Here is a 20,706-nt window from a genome sequence, read left to right on the forward strand (position 1 = left end):
TTTAGGGAGTCTTTGCTTACCTCATGATTACTTATGAGTCTTGCTTAGACATTTAAACATATCAATGAAAAGGCCTTAGGGAATGCATAGTAATTATTGGACAATGCTTTTGTAGATCATAAATGACTAAGTATAGTTGTCTAGATAATAGCAGGGATTATTCAATACTTACATAGTTCCAGGATAGTATAGTGAGAGAGACTTATTCTTGCTCTCTGGAACTTGAAGGGCCTGCATTAAGTATAGGAACTGATACCTGCTTCTGTCCTTGAAATTTTGGAAATCAGTATGATTTTTTTGAGAGTATTAAGAAAGAGAGAGTAGCACATCTCTCTGCCATCATTTGAGCAATAAAAAGGCCTAAATTTCCTGTGGGTCAAGTAGATACTCCAGCAGTCTTTCTCAGTCTTTGAACCCACAGAAAGTGATTTAAGTGACTGTTTATCTTAATCCTTACAAGGATGGTGCAAACCACATCAGTCTCTCTGATAGGAGAGAAATTATTTAATTGAATTCTCTTATGATTAAGAAAGACTGCCCAAAAAGTAGCCAGATTACAGTCACCATGTGAAGAATCAGTAGGGTGCATTGCGAAAAATGGGGTGAATCACAAAGTCATCAAGAGAATAAGTTGTCTCTTCTGAGGAACACTGAGGAGTGGAATTCTGAAGCCTTTGAGGAACACCCAAATGGAGGCCATGAAGTTGGATCAGGGATATGGAAGGCCATGCTGAAGAACATGATCACTGCCTAAATATTAGGGTGCTGTTTTCATGGAGCTGTGGTGGCTGTCAGTGTTGGCCAAGAAAGGAGGATAGCAGAGAGACAAGGTTTTTGTCTTAAAGAGGCCTTCCTCTTTCCCAAACCTGGAAGTATCAGATGACTGATGGGAAGGTCCTGGGGCTGAAGTTTGGAGGAGTACTGAAATCATAGTATGACCTCTTTCTCTTTGTAGATCCTAATCAAGCAAGAACTATCATAAACAGGGAGCTTGGATTGAATGTGAGATTGCAGTTTCAGTTTATATAGGCATGGTCTTTTATATTCCTAAAAATGACAGAAAGTTTTGAGGTTTACTTGCAACAAATAAAGGGTGGTGGAAATAGACTCCACGAAACACAAAGCAAGAGAGAAATGTTGTAGCTTCTTATTTGTTTCATCCATTTTATATAAAGTTGCAATCAATAGAAGAAAGGCAGTCATTCAGAATAAGTAACAAGTCCATTACACTAATTCATGCTTACTGTGTAAGATTTTGATCTTTTGTGCACCTAGGACTTTAACTGTTTTTGGTGTTTGATACAAGAGAAAAATGGAGGCTTGTTTGTGAGACGTGGGATTCATAATTATTACTAAGAGCCTGTAGTTTTCTGAGAAACTGACTTAAGGTCATGGCCCTGATTTATAAATTTCTAAACTCCAAATCCAAAATAGTGCAATACTGGGTAAAAGAGAGGGACATTAAGTTAACCAGAAAATCATTGTATTAAGTCTCTTTTACAAATTAGAAGAAATTTTCAAAAATACATCGTGCCTAAATTATATAACTGGAAACATTCTCCAACACATTCATAGCATCACATTCTGAACAGTCAATTATAAGCTGCTAATGAATACTAGGGGTCATTCTTTAACTTTTTAAGGAATAGATTTGTATCATTTTATATATTGCATTAATTTGCCAACAAGCCTTCCATAGAGAAGATTATTGTATTATTTTTTTAACTGATGTGTACAGTTGAAAGTTGCACTCACCTAAAATATATGATATATATTACATAGACTAAGACACTTGATCTGCCTGGTTATTAGGTAGCTTTTTGTGGTACCTAGATCACTTTGAATGATAGTAGTTCTTCTTTCATTTTACTTGAACAGCATAATGGAATAGTTTATGAAGACACTTAGATTTCCTAATACCACATTTGAATTATATATAGTGTTCTTAAAATCTTCTTTGAAACTAGTTTGTTCTTATGGTTTCTAAATTCCAATGAACAGAAATAAAATTTGCTAGTTAATGCATACGGAGAAGCTTGCTATATTTGCTTACTATAACTTCTTTCATTAACCTATTTCAAATGCATGGATTATTTCTTCTTCACTCCTATAGTTGAGGATGTGTGGTATAAAATTGCACATAATTAGATATTGGTGAGTTAGTTTTTCAAAGTAACTGTTTGGATCAAGATGCAGCATGCTTATAAAACAAGGGCAGGATTTTTTTAAGGATCCACTTCCTCCCTCCCATCCGAGATATGACACATTGTTTTTTGAGGTTTGGGATATTATTACACAATATAGTTACACAGTACATAGTGCAGAGTATGTAATTCTCCTTGCTCCATACTTCTGGGTAAAAGTTAGGATTTCAGACAGGTCAGGATAGGTCAACCAAAGGGAAGACAACCAAGGCCATGACATGTTTAGTCTGTTGTGATGTGGCTACTTTCAAGTGGGTCTTTGAACAAGGAAAGCTTCTGCTAAGACTCTTGATGTAGGTTTAAGACCTTGACCATGGAGTTTAAACTGTTACCACTATTGTCTAAGAAGTGGGTTCTTGGATGAGGCACACACTGACTGCAGGAAACATTGGTTCACTGAAGGAACATGTCTAGGTTTAAAGGGCTTAAGTGGGAATGTAGGAGGAGATTTATCTTTGTGGTTGGGTCATTTTTTGAGCACTCATCTCTGTGCTGGTGTTTATGGGAAGCAGAACAGATCAAAGATGATTGAGACACAATTCCTGTCATCCTGGTCCTTCTGTCTAGTGTAAGAGAGGCTCACTAACAACCAATTAAAAAAGTATGTGGGTGCACAGTGTTGGAAATGTGCACAGGATATCATGGGATTATAAATTCTTTCTGTTTGTGCCCAAATGGCATTAAGAGTGATGAGAAATATATAAAATAGCACTGACGAGGTAGTCTTGGATCAGGGATATGGAAGGCCATGTTGAAGAACATGATCACCACCTAAAACTTTCAAGTTCCTTTTCAAACTCATCTAACCACTTTTCTGTGGGTAGATCAGTTGTTCCTCAAATCTGCTGTGACCTCAGTTCAATTTTAATGCTTAATTCCTGTCAGACCTTGAAGAACTGTTGCATCACACAAGTCTGGGATGGGCCCATGAACAGAGAGTTAAGAGGAAAGGCATCAGGGACTCTGTGCTTATGATGACACCTCATCCTTCATTCTTTAGAAAATGGGAATAAATTATCACTAGCTACCCAGACAGGTGGGGTACACATGATTAAAGTTTAATGTTATGATTTGTTTCCTTAACGTTTGAACTAAAATTCATGTTTAGTTATGTAATTTCTTTTCACAGTATGACATTGAACCAACAAATATTAGGCAAGTGCTCTACCGCTAAGCTCTCCCCTGGCTCAGTAAATGTCATTTGGAAAGAATTAAACATCTTTTGCCCTTAGGTTGCACATCATTTGAAACTGCTATGGTGTACCCTTTGTACATTTGAGGAAATGACACATGTTTAAGTTCATTATATTGGAAAGAAGAAGAGACTGCATAGAAGTGGTTGCTTTTATATTTAACAAAGATACGAAATTTTTAGGAATAGTTCAGGTTATGGGACAACTTGGGGTTAGCCATTACCAATAACAATATTTCTATGTAAAATTGTATTATAAGTTTCAAAAATACTTTTAGTGTAACATCAGTTTGTAAGTTCAGAACTTCCCCTATTTTGTTAGACTTTAAAATTTTGTCCACTGGTAATTTAATACATGATGTTAGTAATTTTTATTTATCCAACATTCAAATAATCAAGATACCTAATTCATTGTCCATTTTGAGTAAATATCATTAATTATTTATGAATTAATGAAGAGGAAGAAAGTGGGTTTTCCTGGGTTTCAGGGCCTGATAATATTCAACAGTGTGCTCTTTCCGTTCCCTTGACACATGATTTCTTCACCAACACTGCTACTTGATTCCTTTTTGAGACTATTTGAGTACACATGGAACGTTTGCAAGTTTTTATACTATGCAACGACTACTCCTCACCTCACACTCTAAATGCTGGAGGTTTTTTTAAGACTAAGGTCACACAATGATGAAATTGCTACTAAGGGAACCTCAGGTAGTGTGCTAAAGGCTCACTATATTACTCCGAAAATCATTTCTTAACAACTAAAAAAATGTAATTGATGCTGTTGGTTTCTAGGTCTTTCTGTCACTGGGCTCCAATATTACCTTGCAGCTAGTGACTGTGATGCTCCTCAGTGGAAATGTCTATGGAATGCCAACCATTCTCCAGGAAGCAAAATCTGCTGTGCTTCCAGTCCCTGAAGAAGCAGCCAATTCTCAGGTAATTGGCCCTGGTGTGGTACTGCAGCCAACCAGCAGAGGGCAGCTTCACAGAAGGACCAAGTTGCTAGAGAGTTTCTTAATATCAACTATTGAATCTGAGTAATCCTGTGAATATCAAAGTTGACATAATAGAAAAATTATATAAAAGTAATTGTCAAATTTCAACACTAGTTAGGAAATACGTTTACTTTTTTAGGGTTTTAGAAAATTTTTTGTCTTGTAGAATTTGAATGTAAGTTGTGGAATTTTAAAAATAACAGTCAACCTAAAGTTGAAATGATATCAACTATTTACTATTGAGTTACTTATACTAAGTAATTAAAATTAGAATGAAATATTAGTGAATATTTCAGATCTTTTCATGTTTGTCTTTGCCATTCAGGCTTTGGTTTACTGTGCAAGTTTGTGCTGACTTAGACAAATGCTAGAAGGCTTTCTGTGATATGGTTGCACCCAAGTATCTGAGTTGTCCAAGTTCATCTCAGGAAAAATTATTGCCCAATCATTTCAGCAATTTAAAGAAGAACAAAGGCCTTAGTTTCTTTTATTTTGATTCTGTCCATATAAGACAAAGCTAGGTCTGCTGTCTATGGCTATGGCAACATGATGTCTGTTTGAAGATGTTATGAGATATAATTCCTCCTTGCTCCTTCAGATGGGAGCTCAAATGACAAGCCTGGCTCCAGATGCTGATGTGGAATCTGTGTGGTTGAATGGGTAGGAATATGGGCAGATACAGTCTCTGGCTATTACAGAATGCTCTTTAGCTACTCTTTCCTGGGTATCTTCTTCATAGCAAGTGCATTTGCTCTGTCCTCTAAAGCGGAATCCACCAGCATTAAAAATTATTGAAAGGAACGGGTTTGTTTTCTTTTGTTCAAGAATGAGTAAGGGAATAGAATTTACTAAAAGTCTCTGAAACATTGTTGGTTTTTTGTGCTCACTGGTTATTATTAAATAGATTCGTTTTATCCCAAGCCATTCATTTGGAGTAGCTAAGTATTTCTTACTCCTTACCCGTACACAACACTTTACCACCCACCCTGAAGGGCAACATTATGTGTGCAATGTATCCTCTGTACTCCTGCCAGTATTTACACGGTGTGTGTATGTGTGCTTGTGATGTGACTAGGATGTGTTCCTATAGTCCTCCAGCCATGTAGCAAGCATGATCTCACTCAAAGGTCTTGGCAGTTGCTAACCAGAGATCTCAGTGACAGAGACTCTAGACTAGTGTCAAGTAAAAGTTGTCACTGTTGTTTTCTCCTCTGTGATTCCAGAAGCTGTCTTTCAGCATCCTCCCACACTTTCTGCTATTCTTCTTTCTAATTTTAAAAGGGAAGAGTAAGTCTTACAATAAAACCATTGATCAAATGATATTCCAAATTTACAGCTATTGAAACCAGAAGAGGTAATCTGAGCTGTCTGAATCACAATGTGAAGCTAGAAATCTGGTTTTATTTTAACTCATTGACCAGAACTTATTTCATCTATGAATCACATGTCCTGGGATGTGATGCTTGTGAAAAGGACAGTTATTTTTTTAAAAAAAAATCTTTGAAGTTTTCTGATCTTCACAAAAAGATATCAAGTTGAAACAAAGAATTGAAAATCTTAAGAGAAGGTCCAGTCCTTGATGCTCATTTTGTAAATGAAGAAATATGTTGTTATATCTTAGAAAAAGGTTGGATTTCAGTTTTAGACAAATCAGGTTTTTATATTAAAATGCCATTTAATTTTTTTTGCTTTCATTTAATTATGGTTTTATTTATTTTTTGGATATTGTCCAATGAGGGAATTGCATTTTATTCAAAAAGAGAAAGCTATAGATTATAATCTAAATTATGAAGCAGAATAAATTTTCAAATATGAGATTTTATTTCTTAAATCTTTTTTAATTGAATATATTGTAAAAAAAAAAAGGAAATATATAAACAAAATGAAATTTGACATTTAACACACTCTTCAAATTCCCTGGAAATTTTCAAATGAAATATGAAATAATCTAAACATGTTTTTCTTCAGGTTGGATTTGAATCCACTGCTTTTCAACTCACGGATATCACTGCTGGCACAAGCCAAGTTATGATTTCTAGGACAGGAACATATGGTGCTCTCTCAGTGACCTGGACCACAGGATATGCTCCTGGGTTAGAAATCCCTGAGTCCATCACTGTTGGTAACATGACCCCAATACTGGGTGAGTTGTAGTGTTTCTAAGATCAGCCTATAGGATAGGCAGATGTGTAACTGGCCACTTTCTTGGGTCATCCTTCCTCTGGACACTAAACTATTAGCTTCCTAGTATAGTATTCCCATATGTAAGTGATCAGGATTGTAAGAGCAGATTGGTGAGGAGGAGAGAAACTTCTTTTGAGACACATTGAAGACTTCATACCTTACCTCAAAACAGTGGTCACTAAGCAGAATGCTTTGCCAATACATTATGAGTTTGTTAAAAGTAGTTCTAAGTACCATATTTGGTCCATATGGTAATTAAAAAGATGTAACTTTGCATTAATTTACATGTCCACTTGAATATTTCTGATAGAACAACTGTGGTTACTTTACATACTGAATTTTAAAAATTATATCATTAACTTTTTGAGCAAGATGTAAGCATTAGATGGTTTGACCTCTGCCATGTTATACAGAACCCACTCCAAATCCTTGTGATGGCAGTTATAAAGGAGATCTCAGTGGACTCAGAATCTTTGTACTTCCCCCTCCACCTGTCATTTATTTACAGTGTCCTCTTGGTCACCAGGCAAATACCTTGTACCATCAGTCATAAATGTAGTGAATCCTGTGTAAGAACTGAGATCCACAGTCTCTCTGTGAAGATGGAAAGATTTTCTTTTTCTCAAGTTCTCAGCCAAAAAAAAAGTGGAATAAAAACCTGAAATCCTTTAGATGAGGGTGAGAGCCCAGGACAGAGAAAATGACAATATTGACAGGCCAGCTTGCAACCCAACAGGAATCCCAGTAGTTCAGAGTGAATTTAGATGCTTGGTTAAGAGCCACCATAGCATTAGAACTGCCTTGGTTACTTGGGTTTCCATAGCCACTGGATAGGTAATGTTGATATAATGTATCAAGTACTTCTTCTGCTTGATTTTCCTTTTAGCACATCCCCTAAATTAAATCTATTTCATCATCTTTTTAATCCATTTTCTGTAGTAACACTTATTTGTTACTCCCCTACCCTTTCTGTGATATGCACAGCTCCTTCTATTCTATCTATCTATTTACTTTTGTGCTGGTAACAGCTTAGATCATTTAAAAATATTTATCTGTGAATACATTGCTCTTTAAGTCTGTGTATGTTACTGCGTTTACATATGAAATTAATATTTAGAAGTTTTAGTGAATTTATAATAACTTGCTTATTTTAAAATTACAGAAGTTCCCCAAAATAGATTTATATCTTTAAATAGGCTTGATTCGCTTTTTTGAGTTTTTCTAAAAAATTTGTCAACAAAATGGAAAATAAAATATAATGAACACCCACAAACTCACTGACTAGATTTAACAGTTTTTCTACCATATTTGTAACATTTATTTTTTTCTGAAGTAACCTAAAATAACATACATGCATTGTGATATTTTGTCCTAAACTACTTCAAGACACATTTCCAAAGTATCCTGGGGTCAGAATTTGAACCAGTGCCTGACCCTTGACACTAAGTACTGGTCGACTCTCGCCTAACACTATTCTCTTTTCACTACTGGATTTGGCAATTAAGCTGGGGGCAGGGGAAGATAAGTGATGAGTAGACAGGGACTGAAAGTGGGGTTTATGTGGTTAGGGGAGCTTCTGTAAGTTTATTTATATACCTTTCCCTCCCCCAGTTTTCAATATGTTATCTTTTGTGTACTCTACCAAAATTTTGGAAAAGAAAATATTTCACTACATGTGTAAGACTCAAATTCCAATTTAAGAACCTAAGAGCGAGCCTGCTTCACTTTTCACATTTGTTTCAGGGAGCCTGTCATTTTCCCATGGTGAACAAAGGAAAGGAGTTTTGCTGTGGACCTTCCCCAGCCCTGGTCGGCTGGAGGCCTTCGTCATTCACCTGTCAGGTGTGCGGAGCAGTGCTCCTGGTGGAGCCCAACTCCGGTAAGACCAACCTGATTCTCAACCCAGAAATTCTCTGAGGAATGGTCTGGGGTATCAGTCACTACAGAGGAAAGCACAGAGGTCACTCACCTTGAAGCAGATGCAAACCATTTAACTGTAAAGCAACATATAGCCTGCATGCCAAAGACGCCACCTGGGAGGCTGGGTCTCAGCAGCCACCACTCTGTTTGCTTTACAGAGCTCATCGTGACCTTTAACTTGAGAGTGGTCACCCTGAGTCCCATCCGCAGTAGGAACTGTGGCGTCAAATATGCTTGTTTTACAGGAAACTGTCTTTTGCAAAGCTACTGAAAATACCTGATTTCCCCAAGTGGTAACAAATAACAATAAAACATCATAGTAGTGTAATAATGTTACTTATTCAAACAAGTAGCTCTTTGACTTTAATTTATTTCATTTTTTGATGTATCTATTATAACTATTCATATGGAACCAAGCATATTTGCAATGAAATATATCCCGCCTAAAAGCAGTTTATTTTTCTCATGCCTGAGATGTACTTGGCCAGAACAGCAGAAGGCAGATCTGAGAACCACACTTATTAGTTCTGGCTCTGCCACTGATTTGCTATGTGACTTTGGGAAAGTGACTTGGTCTTTCTGTTCCTCAGTTTGCTTATTTGTAAATTGAGGAAAATATGTGCACAAGACTGTTGTGCGTGCACGCACATTTATGTGGGAGAGCATCTGTTGGTGAAGTCAAACATGGCTTTAGATGACACATTATGCATATGTCATTTAAAAAGAAATGGTTGTCCAGAGAACATATTTAAAGGTCATAAATTCAAATGCCTTTAACAACACCAATAATAGCTTTCAGTGTTATAGTGCTTCTCCTAAACCACACTGTTTTATGCTGTGTATACACACACACACACATACACACTCTTCGTTCTTCCAAACAGCCACTGTTTGAACTAGATATAACTATTTGTCCCATTTTATAAATGAAGAATGATTTATACATAAGGTAATAAACCTAGTATCTACACAGCTCAGTGTTCTGGCTGTAATTTGGACCCTGACTGTCTTGTCACAGACTGAACTCTCACAACTAATTTATGTACTGATAGTGCTTGACAATATAGAGGGATAGGCCTGGGGTGTCTTCTTTAAAGGCACTCAAATTTACATTTAATTATTTACATGTTAAACTCTGTTAGTCAAAGAAAATATGTCCCTAGTCAGAATTAAGACTCATGGGCCACCAGTTGCAATTTTTGATATAGTTATTAATTCACAATAAAAATTCATAAGAAAAGAATAAAATTTTATACCATGGATGTTTCTTCCAATTTATATAGAGAGTTTTAGCTACATTTACATGGGAGAATAGTCCCGTTACTGACAGTTTGAGGAGATAAGAATTGTGTTCCTAGTACTAGTTAATATTCCTATTTGGTAGACAGAAACACTGTCTGATGTCTAGAGCACCACAGAGATTTTGGTCTTCTTTTACTCATCATTAGAGAGAGGCTGAGGCTTCAGATCCCTCTGTTAGTGGCCCCAGGATGATGGAGAAACATAGCAGAGACCTAAGAGCTCTTCATTTAGCCAAGACTTGTTAAGTACTTTCTCTGTCACTGTTGCTCATTCATTTCTTGGATATGGAATTTGTAAGGCCATGTCATTTATAAGATGCTTCATGAGCAGCATCATACATGTATAAAAGAATACTCCCTATAGTGGTAGTCCTATTTTAATCAATTCTCATGGTTTTAAATTTTTCCAGATCAGGTTTCACCATTGCTGAAATTGAACCAATGGGAGTCTTCCAGTTTTCCCCTAGTTCAAGAAGTATCACGGTTTCGGAAGATATGCAGATAATCAGATTACATGTGCAAAGACTGTTTGGGTTCCACAGTGATCTTATTAAAGTTTCCTATGAGACAACTCCAGGAAGTGCAAAGCCACTGGAAGACTTTGAGCCTATACAGAAAGGGGAAATGTTTTTTCAAAAATTCCAAGCTGAAGTGGATTTTGAAATAACCATTATTAACGATCAGCTTCATGAGATGGAAGAAACTTTTTATGTTAATCTTACTTCAGTAGAAATTCAGGGACTACAAAAGTTTGATGCTAATTGGAGACCACGCCTGAATCTAGATTTCAGTGTTGCAGCGATCACAATATGGGATAATGATGATGTGGCAGGCATGGATGTTTCTGTCCCCTTGACAGCTGTGGCTGTTGTAGTTGATACCACTCTCATTCCTATAGAAACTGACTCTACCACATATCCTGGCACAAGCGGGTTAACTACCATTCCTCAGACAACTGAGATGGCCGCCGTCATTACTGAGACAACTGGTATGTCTGCCACCCCTGAGAATCTTGTCACCGTTCATGGTTCATCTACCATGCCCGAGAAGCCTGACATGACCACTGTAACTGCCAGTGTTTCCATTCACGGAACTTTTAGTCTTGGCCCCCCCATTGTTTATGTTGAAGAGGAGATGAAGAATGGCACATTCAATACTGTGGAAATTCGTATCCAAAGAACTGGTGGGTTTGAAGGCAATGTCAGTGTAACAGTTAAAACTTTTGGCAAGAGATGTGCTCAGAAGGAACCGAATGCGTTGCCTTTTCAGGATATTTATGAAACCTCCCACAGGACCTGGGCAGTTGAAGAAGAAGACTTTGAAGAACAAAGTCTTATCCTTATGTTTCTGGATGGAGAAAGAGAACGCAAAGTATCTGTTCCAATTTTGGATGATGATGAGCCTGAAGGGCAGGAATTCTTCTTTGTGTTCCTCACAGACCCTCAAGGGGGAGCACAGATTGTGAAGGGAAAGGATGCCACTGGATTTGCAGCTTTTGCCATGGTTATTATTGCAGGTATCTTTGAAGTGATGGAGGTAAAACATGTACTTTTGTGGCCCGGAAGTTGTAATAAGATCAATCTATTTAAGTTTAGCTTAAGACAGTGAATTACTTGAGTCACTAGAGTTAATATTTTTTAATTGGTTCTTTTTAGTGATACATAACAGTAGAAACCATTTTGATAAAATTGTACATGCGTAGAATATGTCTTAATTCTAACTGGGATCCCAGTCTTATGGGCATACACGATGTAGAGATTCACCATGTCATATTCCTATATGTACATAGGAAAGTTATGTCTGATCCGTTCCATTGTTCTTCCCATTCCCATCCTCCTTCCTTTCCCTTGCATTCCCCTTTGTCTAATCCTCTGAACTTCTATTCCTCCCCATCTCCTTATTATGAGTTAGCTTCTACATATCAGAGAGAACATTTGCCCTTTGGTTTTCTGGGGTTGGCTTATTTTACTTAGCTTGATAGTCTCTAGATCCATCCATTTACCAGCAAATGTCATACACACATTCTTATTTATGGCTAAGCAATATTCCATTGTATACACATACCACAATTTCTTTATCCATTCATCTGTTGAAGAGTACCTAGGTTGGTTCCGTAGCTTAGCTATTGTGAATTGTACAGCTATGAACATTGATGTGGTTGTACCAGTGTAGTGTGCTGATTTTAAATCCTTTAGATATATACCAAGGAGTGGAACAACAGGGTCAAATGATAATTCTATTCCTAGTTTTTTGAGGAATCTCCACGCTGCTTTTCAGAATGGTTACACTAAATTGCAATCCCACCAACAATGTATGAGTGAACCTTTTTTCCCACATCCTTGATAACAATTATTGTTACTTGTATTCTTTTTTTTAATTTTTTTTATTGTTGGTCGTTCAAAACATTACATAGTTCTTAATACATCATATTTCACAGTTTGATTCAAGTGGGTTATGAACTCCCAATTTTACCCCGTATACAGATTGCTGTATCACATCAGTTACTTTTCGATACTTGCCATTCTGGTTAGAGTGAGATGAAATCTCAGTGTAGTTTCCATTTGCATTTCTCTAATTGCTAGAAATATTGAACATTTTTTCATATGTTTGTTGACCATTTGTATCTCTTCTTTTGAAACATGTCTGTTTAGTTCTTTTGCCTATTTACCAATTGGATTATTTTGTGGGTTTTTTTATTTTTGGTGTAAAGCTTTTTGAGTTCTTTATATATCCTGGAAATTAACACCCTATCTGAGGTACGGGAGGAAAAGATTTAAAATCAGCATGCCACCAGTCACATCCGCATGGTCATATTATCCTGAGTTGTTCACTCTGCCTGTAAATGTACCCTTCATCTTTTTCTCACTTGGCTCTTTTTCTTCATAATATTTCAGTTTTAACTGGATCATTAATTTGCTGATTTCTCTCATCTTTAACTAATTTCATTATCTTTTCACATTTAGATTTTGGAAAGCACTTTTACAATAAAACAGGTTTGGCAGATTAGAAGTCTGGAGCATCTTACTAGAAACTTGACCTCAATTTGTTGTAGATATGGCAAGGAAAACATTATTTTCATTAGATAATGTTAGGTGCTACTGTTGTATAAACAAAAATAAATGAAGGCTCTGCCTGTGAGAAGCTTATAATCTACTTAAAGAGACCAAATCCCCACTGAAGGTGACGAGGAAACCATTGCTTCAAAACAGAAAATGCTAACACAGGTTCTGATGCAAGGCTAAGGAATGACGGCAGTGATCAGTTAGTGAGAATGGGGACTGGCTGAGGCAAGACCCACCGAGGCACCTGGACCAATGTAGCCCATCATGTGCTTGTTCATAAGACATGGACTCCACATTTGCTTACGTTTCACACCTGGGAAATAGAGCAGGGGCTGTTGAGTATAAGCTTTCCTCAATCAGGATAGCTAAGAAGTTTCTGTGTCCTTAACTTAACCTAGTCTGTAGAAGTTCTGTCTCCTGGGAACCTCAGGAGTGAGATTTACAAGTGATGGATGTAAGCAGTTTTTGAAGGTGACTACTTTAGGGTCATTGCTTCCGGGATCACTTTGCAAAACCAGGTCACTGGGAAATAGAAAGCTGCTAAAAATGTACACGGGCATTTCTCTAGTCCTAGAAGCTCACTCATATGCTGGCCAGGATGTGAAGTGATTAGTATAGTATGGGGTCTGGTTTTATTCCAAAAGATATATTTATATCTTTTTTAGTTTGAAGATTCCTGTAAACTTAAATGTTGCTCAGAAGAGTCAGAATTCCTTAGTAGTTTTGTTTTGTTCTGGGGTAAATAACTGAACATGTAACATGAACCCTTTTGGTCAGTCCACTTTTAGGAAGGCAGATGGGTTAAATGGAGCTCATTTATTCAAAAGATATTAGTAAATGCTTATCAAATGTGAGCACTCTTCTTGGTGCTGGGAAGATAGTAGTGAGTGAAACAGCTGCTGCTGGATAGGTACATTCTGTGGGGATACACAGACTTTAAAATGTCAAGTGAAATCAAATGTAAAGGAAGGTCTCATCAGAGAGATGAGTATGTGTGTGTTAGGTGGGGAGGAGGATTTGGTGTTTTTCTTGAACTGTTTCTCAAGCTGTTTTCTACCTTGATGTTTTAGGGTAGATGTTTGGTTTATTTCTAGTGAAGATCTTTAAACACTGTAGCTCCCACTCCTCATTTCTGGATTTTTCACTTATGCTCTCTGAGTTGGCAAGATTCCTAGGGCATTGCAGATCTTGTAAATTCTTAAATGTATTATAGCCTCCACTTTTCTTTTCAGGAAGTGATCTCCACAATGGAATCATAGGATTCAGTGAGGACTCCCAGGATGGACTTGAACTGGGGGAAGGAGCTGATATGAGGAGACTGCATCTTCTTGTCACAAGGCAGCCAAACAGGTGTGACTGATATGTGTGTGAGTGTATGTTTATACCCTAATTGGGATTCACACAATAGTGGAGACAGAATGAAACCTGGATAGTAGGCAGCATGGAATTTGATGTGTCAGTGTGCAGGTGCTGTAGTCCTTGATCTGGGATTTAACACATTTGGTTCATAATCATAATATAGGGCTGCCTCAAATGTTTCCTACTTTGTGAAGTACCTCACAGATGTCAGATTATGTAGGTCATCACTCCATCATATTTACTATTCTCTGAGGACTCCATATACCATTACACTCTGAGGGACACTTGGAGTACCAAAATTTTGTTTGCATTTAATAATATAGTAACAGCCTTGAATTCTGATGCATAAATATATTTAATATGCACACACATACACATACACACACACACATACATTTTCCTTTTTGCACCTAAATGTTCTGTGAAAATGTAGGTCATCTTTTGCCCTTTATTGTAATAGCAACTATTTTTAACAATAGTGTTGTTTCATAGAGAAATTTTTGCTAAAAGATAAGTGAGAAGTGTTTACATTAGTTGGGTTCTCTTTAATTTTTGCTTTCACTTTTCTGGTACATGATAGGCAAAAAAATATTATGTGCTTTCACATTCTTGATGTAGAATAGTTCCACAAATGCTTATTCATTTCTAATAGAGTGTAGTTGAGGAATACTGTGTAGACCTTGAGCCTTAAGGGGAGAACTGGTCATTTTCAGCATTATCAATGGTGATGAACTGGATACCACATTGCTCAGGTGTTCACTTTGTTCACAGAGCCTTTGAAGATGTCCAGGTCTCTTGGAGAGTCACACTTAACAAAACAGCCGTTGTTCTCCAGAAAGAAGGAGTGAACCTGATGGATGAACTTCTGTCTGTGTCAGGAAACACGACGTGTACAGCAGGTCAAACACAATGCTTCATCAGCCTTGAACTTAAGCCAGGGAAGGTAAGAAATGATGAGGCACAAGGCGGTAAACTTCCAATGTTTCTTTAGAAGTAATCATTTTTAAATCATTTTATGGAAACTCAAGCATATTGTTTTTGTGGAATTTCTTTGTATCTTGCCTAGTTGTAATGTCAAAATCATTTTGCTGGATCACAGATTTTAGACTGGGAATTTACTGAGAATTTGAATTTTTCAATTTTTGTAAAATAAGCTTGTCAGTATTTCTTTGTCTTTTTTTTTTTTTTTTTTTTTTTTTTTTGTCCTCTGGCCCAGCTACTCATTGTGTAAACAATTCTTGAGTCATTTTCAACCAGATTAGTATTTCTGATTACTCTAACTGTTGAAAATCCATCCCTCCATTTCAACTCCCTTGCATTTTTTCTGATGATTTATTGTTGGCTCTATATTACAATGTATAAGATAATAATTAACTTAGGAAGCATGCTCTTAACTCATGAAATCTGCTTAAAATAAGCAGAATGTTTAAACATTTGTTGGAATTTTTAAAGAGCTTTTAGTAAGATATTGTATCCTTATTATATTGGTTTTCTGCTTCTGAGCAGATCTGATCCCAGCAAAACTAATTTTATATTAGTCGGGGCAAAAGATCACCCTGGAGTGCATCTGACTTAACTAGGAAAGAAATCTGCTAGCAGTTATACATAGAATGGGTTCTTGTAAGGTCTCCAATCACATCTAGGAGTCTCGAGAGGCTCAGGTGTGATCTATGTGTCTTGTTTTCTCAGTAGACTTAAGCAATATTGTTGAATAGAATGTTTCTTTTTTGAGAGAAGATACCTTTGCCTCTGGTCTAATTATGTGTAGGCACTATCTGTACACTGCTCAATTTTAGATAGTTCTTCACTTAGATTATAATATATTCTTTTTGACTGCAAGTGGTTGTAAGTAATGTTATAATCATCATGACAATGAAAAGGAATATTTTACTGGAAAATAAAGGAAAGAGTCTTTATATAATATGCTGAAATCTTCAGTTGAAAGAAATTGTGAATTCAAGCTCACTTGGTCATTAGGGAATAATAGCTCTTGAATATACTTACCCATACTTTTCTAGTGTTTTATTTTATGGTATTTGCTAAATTTGGCTTCTCAAAAAGTGGAATAAGTACAGTTATTTCTGTATTTCAATATTTGCTGACAGTTGATCAGAAAGAGTGAAGAATGATATGTACCATATGAAAGCTAAACACATTTCTTCACGTAGCAAAATGAAATTAAGGGTATTTATTGTGTGACTAAGATGCAACTTATTCTTGGATAATATGAAGGATTTCTTGTATTATTTCACAACATAATGATTATCATCAAAATGACCATGAAATGATCATGGTAGCTCATGCCTGTAATCCCAGGGCTCAGGAGGCTGAGATAGGAGGGTCACAAGTTCAAGGCCAGCCTCAGCAACTTAGCAAGGCCTTAAGCAGCTTTGTAAGACCCTGTCTCAAAATAAAATAAAATAAAATAAAGGCTGGGGATGTGGATCGGTGGTAAAGTACCCCTGGGCTTAATCCCCCGCACACATACACAAAAATCACAAGTAATGAATAAGGTCCTTGCTGATAGATGAAAATGATGCATTGTATCAAATTAGACAATCTCATGAGCAGTTGAAAACCACATCAACTTAGCTTTTTTGAGTCATGCCAGGAAGCTAACAGTACTCCTAAGGTTTTTAGATTATGTATAAGAGTGAATAATTCATAATGACAAATGACTGATAATGTGTTTTAAAGTTGAATTCAGACTTTAGAAAATAAATTATTTCAGAATGTTGAGAAAGTAAAAATGTAGAACAGAAGCAAGGTACAACCAGCAGAATATATTTAGACTTATTTGAATTGAATTTTGTGAAATTTTGAAAAAAATATGAAATTATAGAATTTATTATTATCAATATTTGGTCCTATACATTTAAAGCTCTTTAAAAAGAAAAGATATCAAAGTAAAATCTCACAAAGTCAAAACCCTTTTGTTCCCCCATCCTCAGTGTTCTTCAACTCCATACCCTGCCTTGGTCTCTTCCTGCTACCTCCAACTGAGGCAGCTGCTGTCCTGAGTTTTCCTTTATTCTGTTTTCCTTTTTTTGTTTTAATTCTTTGCATGAATATCCATTAACAACATATATTGAAACAGTGAATTATTGGATCTTTATTCTTTCAATATCTATTTATGTACCTTCATATATATATGTATTATATATATATTACTTCAAAACAATATTTTCACTCAGCATATTTTGAGATCCATCTATGAGTCTTTTCACTATATCTCTATAATATTCTGTTTTATGAATACATTTTGTTTATCCTTTTGCTCATGCACTATGTCAAGCTGTCTCTGAATGTTGGTCTTCTGGTAAGAAGCTTACCTAAAGTAAATGTATTTTTTCCAACTATATGCCCTTTTATTTTGTTTTTAGTTATAAATATTAGCATGTATCAAGTGCATAAAATGATGGGTTTCTTTGTAACATTTTCACACATGCATATAACATGCTCTGATGGTATCCACTTTCCTTATTAAGGTTACTTAACCCCTAAAAGTAAATCTAATTCTCTAGTAACCTACCACAAGAATTTTATTTTTTAATTGTATATTCATTTCTATAATGACCTATGTGTATTACAACATTTCTTGATGCTGGAACTGCCCCAAAATAGAAATAAAGTGGTAGTAGTTGTATATATTTTTCTCTTGTCATTGTCAGATACCTCAAGTTGAAGTGTATTTTTTCGTGGAACTCTATGAAGTGACTGCTGGAGCAGCAATAAACAACAGTGCCAGATTTGCACAGATTAAAGTCTTACAAAGTGATGAACCTCTAAGCCTTGTGTATTTTTCTGTGGGCTCTCGGCTGGCAGTGGCTGAGAAGAAGGCCACTTTAATCAGTTTGCAGGTGGAAAGAGATTCTGGGATAGGACTGATGATCTCTGTTAACTTTAGTACTCAGGTAAGCTTACAGCCTGTAGTCACATGTATTAAGGTTTTCTTCTTTAGCTGTATATAACAAGTGTAGTAATAAAACAGACAATAATTGATAGATTATTTTCTGAGGATGCCATTATAATTCACATTTTATTTATTACACTAAGCTTTATTCTTGCAGCAGGTCAATTTTTCTCTCATCAGTGACAGGTTTTTAAAATGTTTTAAAATGATAAACTTTGATTTTTCTTTGTTTTTGACAGAGTTAATTACAGAATTCAAAGCATCTGGTATAAATCTGTTCTATTAAGTCTCATAAGAGTTAAAGTTTTTTCAGAATGTAACTATATGAGATAAGAAGGAAAAAAGTACTTGCTATGTCCTATCTCTGAAGTAGTTGAAAATTTCATTCTTTAGAACCTCAAACACTGATTATATTTTGGGTTTCTTCAAAAAAATGTGACCTCACTGCCACATTTTCACAGTCATCCTATTAGGTGACGTCAGGGTAAAGGCAAGGAACAGATGGGTATAGGAGGCTCCCAAGAGCAATGCTGTTAACACCAAGTCACCAGATCTAGTTAGCCCAAACAATGCCCTATACTTTTGAACGTTGATTTTTTACTTTAACAACAAAACTCTTAAATAGCTAAGACAAGAATATGTATCTTCTTTACACAAGGCATGCTGGTGGGATTAGAGATGGTCCCTCAGCCCTCTCTTTTTTTCCCCTCTTGACTCCAGCCCCAGAAAACCCACAGTTTGAAAGCTATCATTCTAGACAGTCCTATTATTTATACTGTTTAAATAGCCCATACTTGGTGACTCTAGACCTCAAGATTACAAAGTTTTATTAGAATTTTTTGTATAATATATGCTTGGTTGTATCACTATTAGGTGATACAACTGTTCTGTGCTCAAAAACCAGTTTTGTGCATAAAATACAACGTGTGTATGGCCAGTGAGCTGTAGACATGCATTCGAGGCCAGGCCTAGCACTGTGAATAGTAAGCTGTCCTGCAGGTTCACCAGGCAGAGTAATTACCTTTGTTACAGACTATAGATCAACTCGCAAAAAACAACATTCTGTTACATGAGACCCTAGAAATAAACTCTATTCTACATACCTTGAGGTGATATGGTATAATTGCAGATAGAAGTATTTTGATTTATAGTTGGAAGATCTTAGTATTTTTTCTCATAGTATTTAAGATAGGAAGAAAAATGAGAGAGAGAGAAAAAAGCACATGCTTCATTCTTGCTCTTCTTCCATGACACATATCACTACATGCTCACTACTTGGGAGAATAGAGGGGGGCTGGAGATGAAAAGCAGCTGATAAAAGAGATTTGAAGTACATTTAAACTATTTTATACTGGTGATACATATAGATGATAGGAGAATTGAAGTTGCCAAATGAAGAATCTGATGCCAATATCACTAACATATTTCTTTACACTTTTTCTAGATTTGTCATAAGTGACTCTTGGTAAGACGCATGTTGTCACTAACATGTATCTCTTAAAGGACATTTATGGGATAATGTATGTCATTAATTTCTAGTTTTCCCTACTATGATGATTAATTTTATATGTTGATTTGGCTGGACCACAGGACGCTAATATATTTTGTCAAACCTTACTCTTGTGTTTCTACAAGGGCATTTTTCTATGAGATTTACATTTAAATCAGTAGACATATTCTGCTACCTTTCCTATCCCCTACTATCCCCCCTCCCCTTCCCTCACATCTTCTCTCTCTACCCCATCTACTGTAATTCATTTCTCTCCTTGTTTATTTTCCCATTCCCCTCATAACCTCTTATATGTAATTTTGTATAGCAATGAGGGTCTCCCTTCATTTCCATGCAATTTCCCTTTTCTCTCCCTTTCCCTCCCATCTCATGTCTCTGTTTAATGTTAATCTTTTCTTCCTGCTCTTCCTCCCTGCTCTATTTATAGTTGTTCTTATTATATCAAAGAAGACATTTGGTATTTGTTTTTTAGGGATTGGCTAGCTTCACTAAGCATAATCTGCTCTAGTGCCATCCATTTCCCTGTGAATTACATGATTTTGTCATTTTTTAGTGCTGCATAATACTCCATGGTATATAGATGCCACATTTTTTAATCCATTCATCTATTGAAGGGCATCTGGGTTGGTTCCACAGTCTAGCTATTGTGAATTGTGCTGCTATGAACATCAATGTGGCAGTATCCCTGTAGTACTCTCTTTTAAGGTCTTCAGGGAATAGTCCGAGAAGGGCAATAGCAGGGTCAAATGGTGGTTCCATTCCCAGCTTTTCCAGGAATCTCCATACTGCTTTCCAAATTGGCCACACCAATTTGCAGTCCCACCAGCAATGTACAAGAGTACCCTTTTCTCCACATCCTCTCCAGCACTTGTTGTTGTTTGACTTCATAGTGACTGCCAATCTTACTGGAGTGAGATGGTATCTTAGGGTGGTTTTGATTTGCATTTCTCTGACTGCTAGAGATGGTGAGCATTTTTTCATGTACTTGTTGATTGATTGTATATCCTCCTCTGAGAAGTGTCTATTCAGGTCCTTGGCCCATTTGTTGATTGGGTTATTTGTT

At 36.4% G+C, this 20,706-nt stretch overlaps 1 protein-coding gene across 1 annotated transcript in view; it reads left to right on the top strand.

Moving 5' to 3' along the window:
* Positions 1 to 20,706, top strand: part of Adgrv1 (adhesion G protein-coupled receptor V1) — a 509,007-nt gene that overhangs the window by 167,929 nt on the left and 320,372 nt on the right. Inside the window, exons 71-77 of the mRNA XM_077795043.1 lie at positions 4,192 to 4,335; positions 6,363 to 6,537; positions 8,322 to 8,457; positions 10,210 to 11,315; positions 14,094 to 14,211; positions 14,992 to 15,163; positions 17,892 to 18,134. Of these exons, the coding sequence (XP_077651169.1) occupies positions 4,192 to 4,335; positions 6,363 to 6,537; positions 8,322 to 8,457; positions 10,210 to 11,315; positions 14,094 to 14,211; positions 14,992 to 15,163; positions 17,892 to 18,134 (2,094 nt within the window). The remainder of the gene's footprint in view (positions 1 to 4,191; positions 4,336 to 6,362; positions 6,538 to 8,321; positions 8,458 to 10,209; positions 11,316 to 14,093; positions 14,212 to 14,991; positions 15,164 to 17,891; positions 18,135 to 20,706) is intronic.

This window comes from Urocitellus parryii, chromosome 1 (assembly GCF_045843805.1).
Source record: "Urocitellus parryii isolate mUroPar1 chromosome 1, mUroPar1.hap1, whole genome shotgun sequence".
NCBI lineage: Eukaryota > Metazoa > Chordata > Mammalia > Rodentia > Sciuridae > Urocitellus > Urocitellus parryii.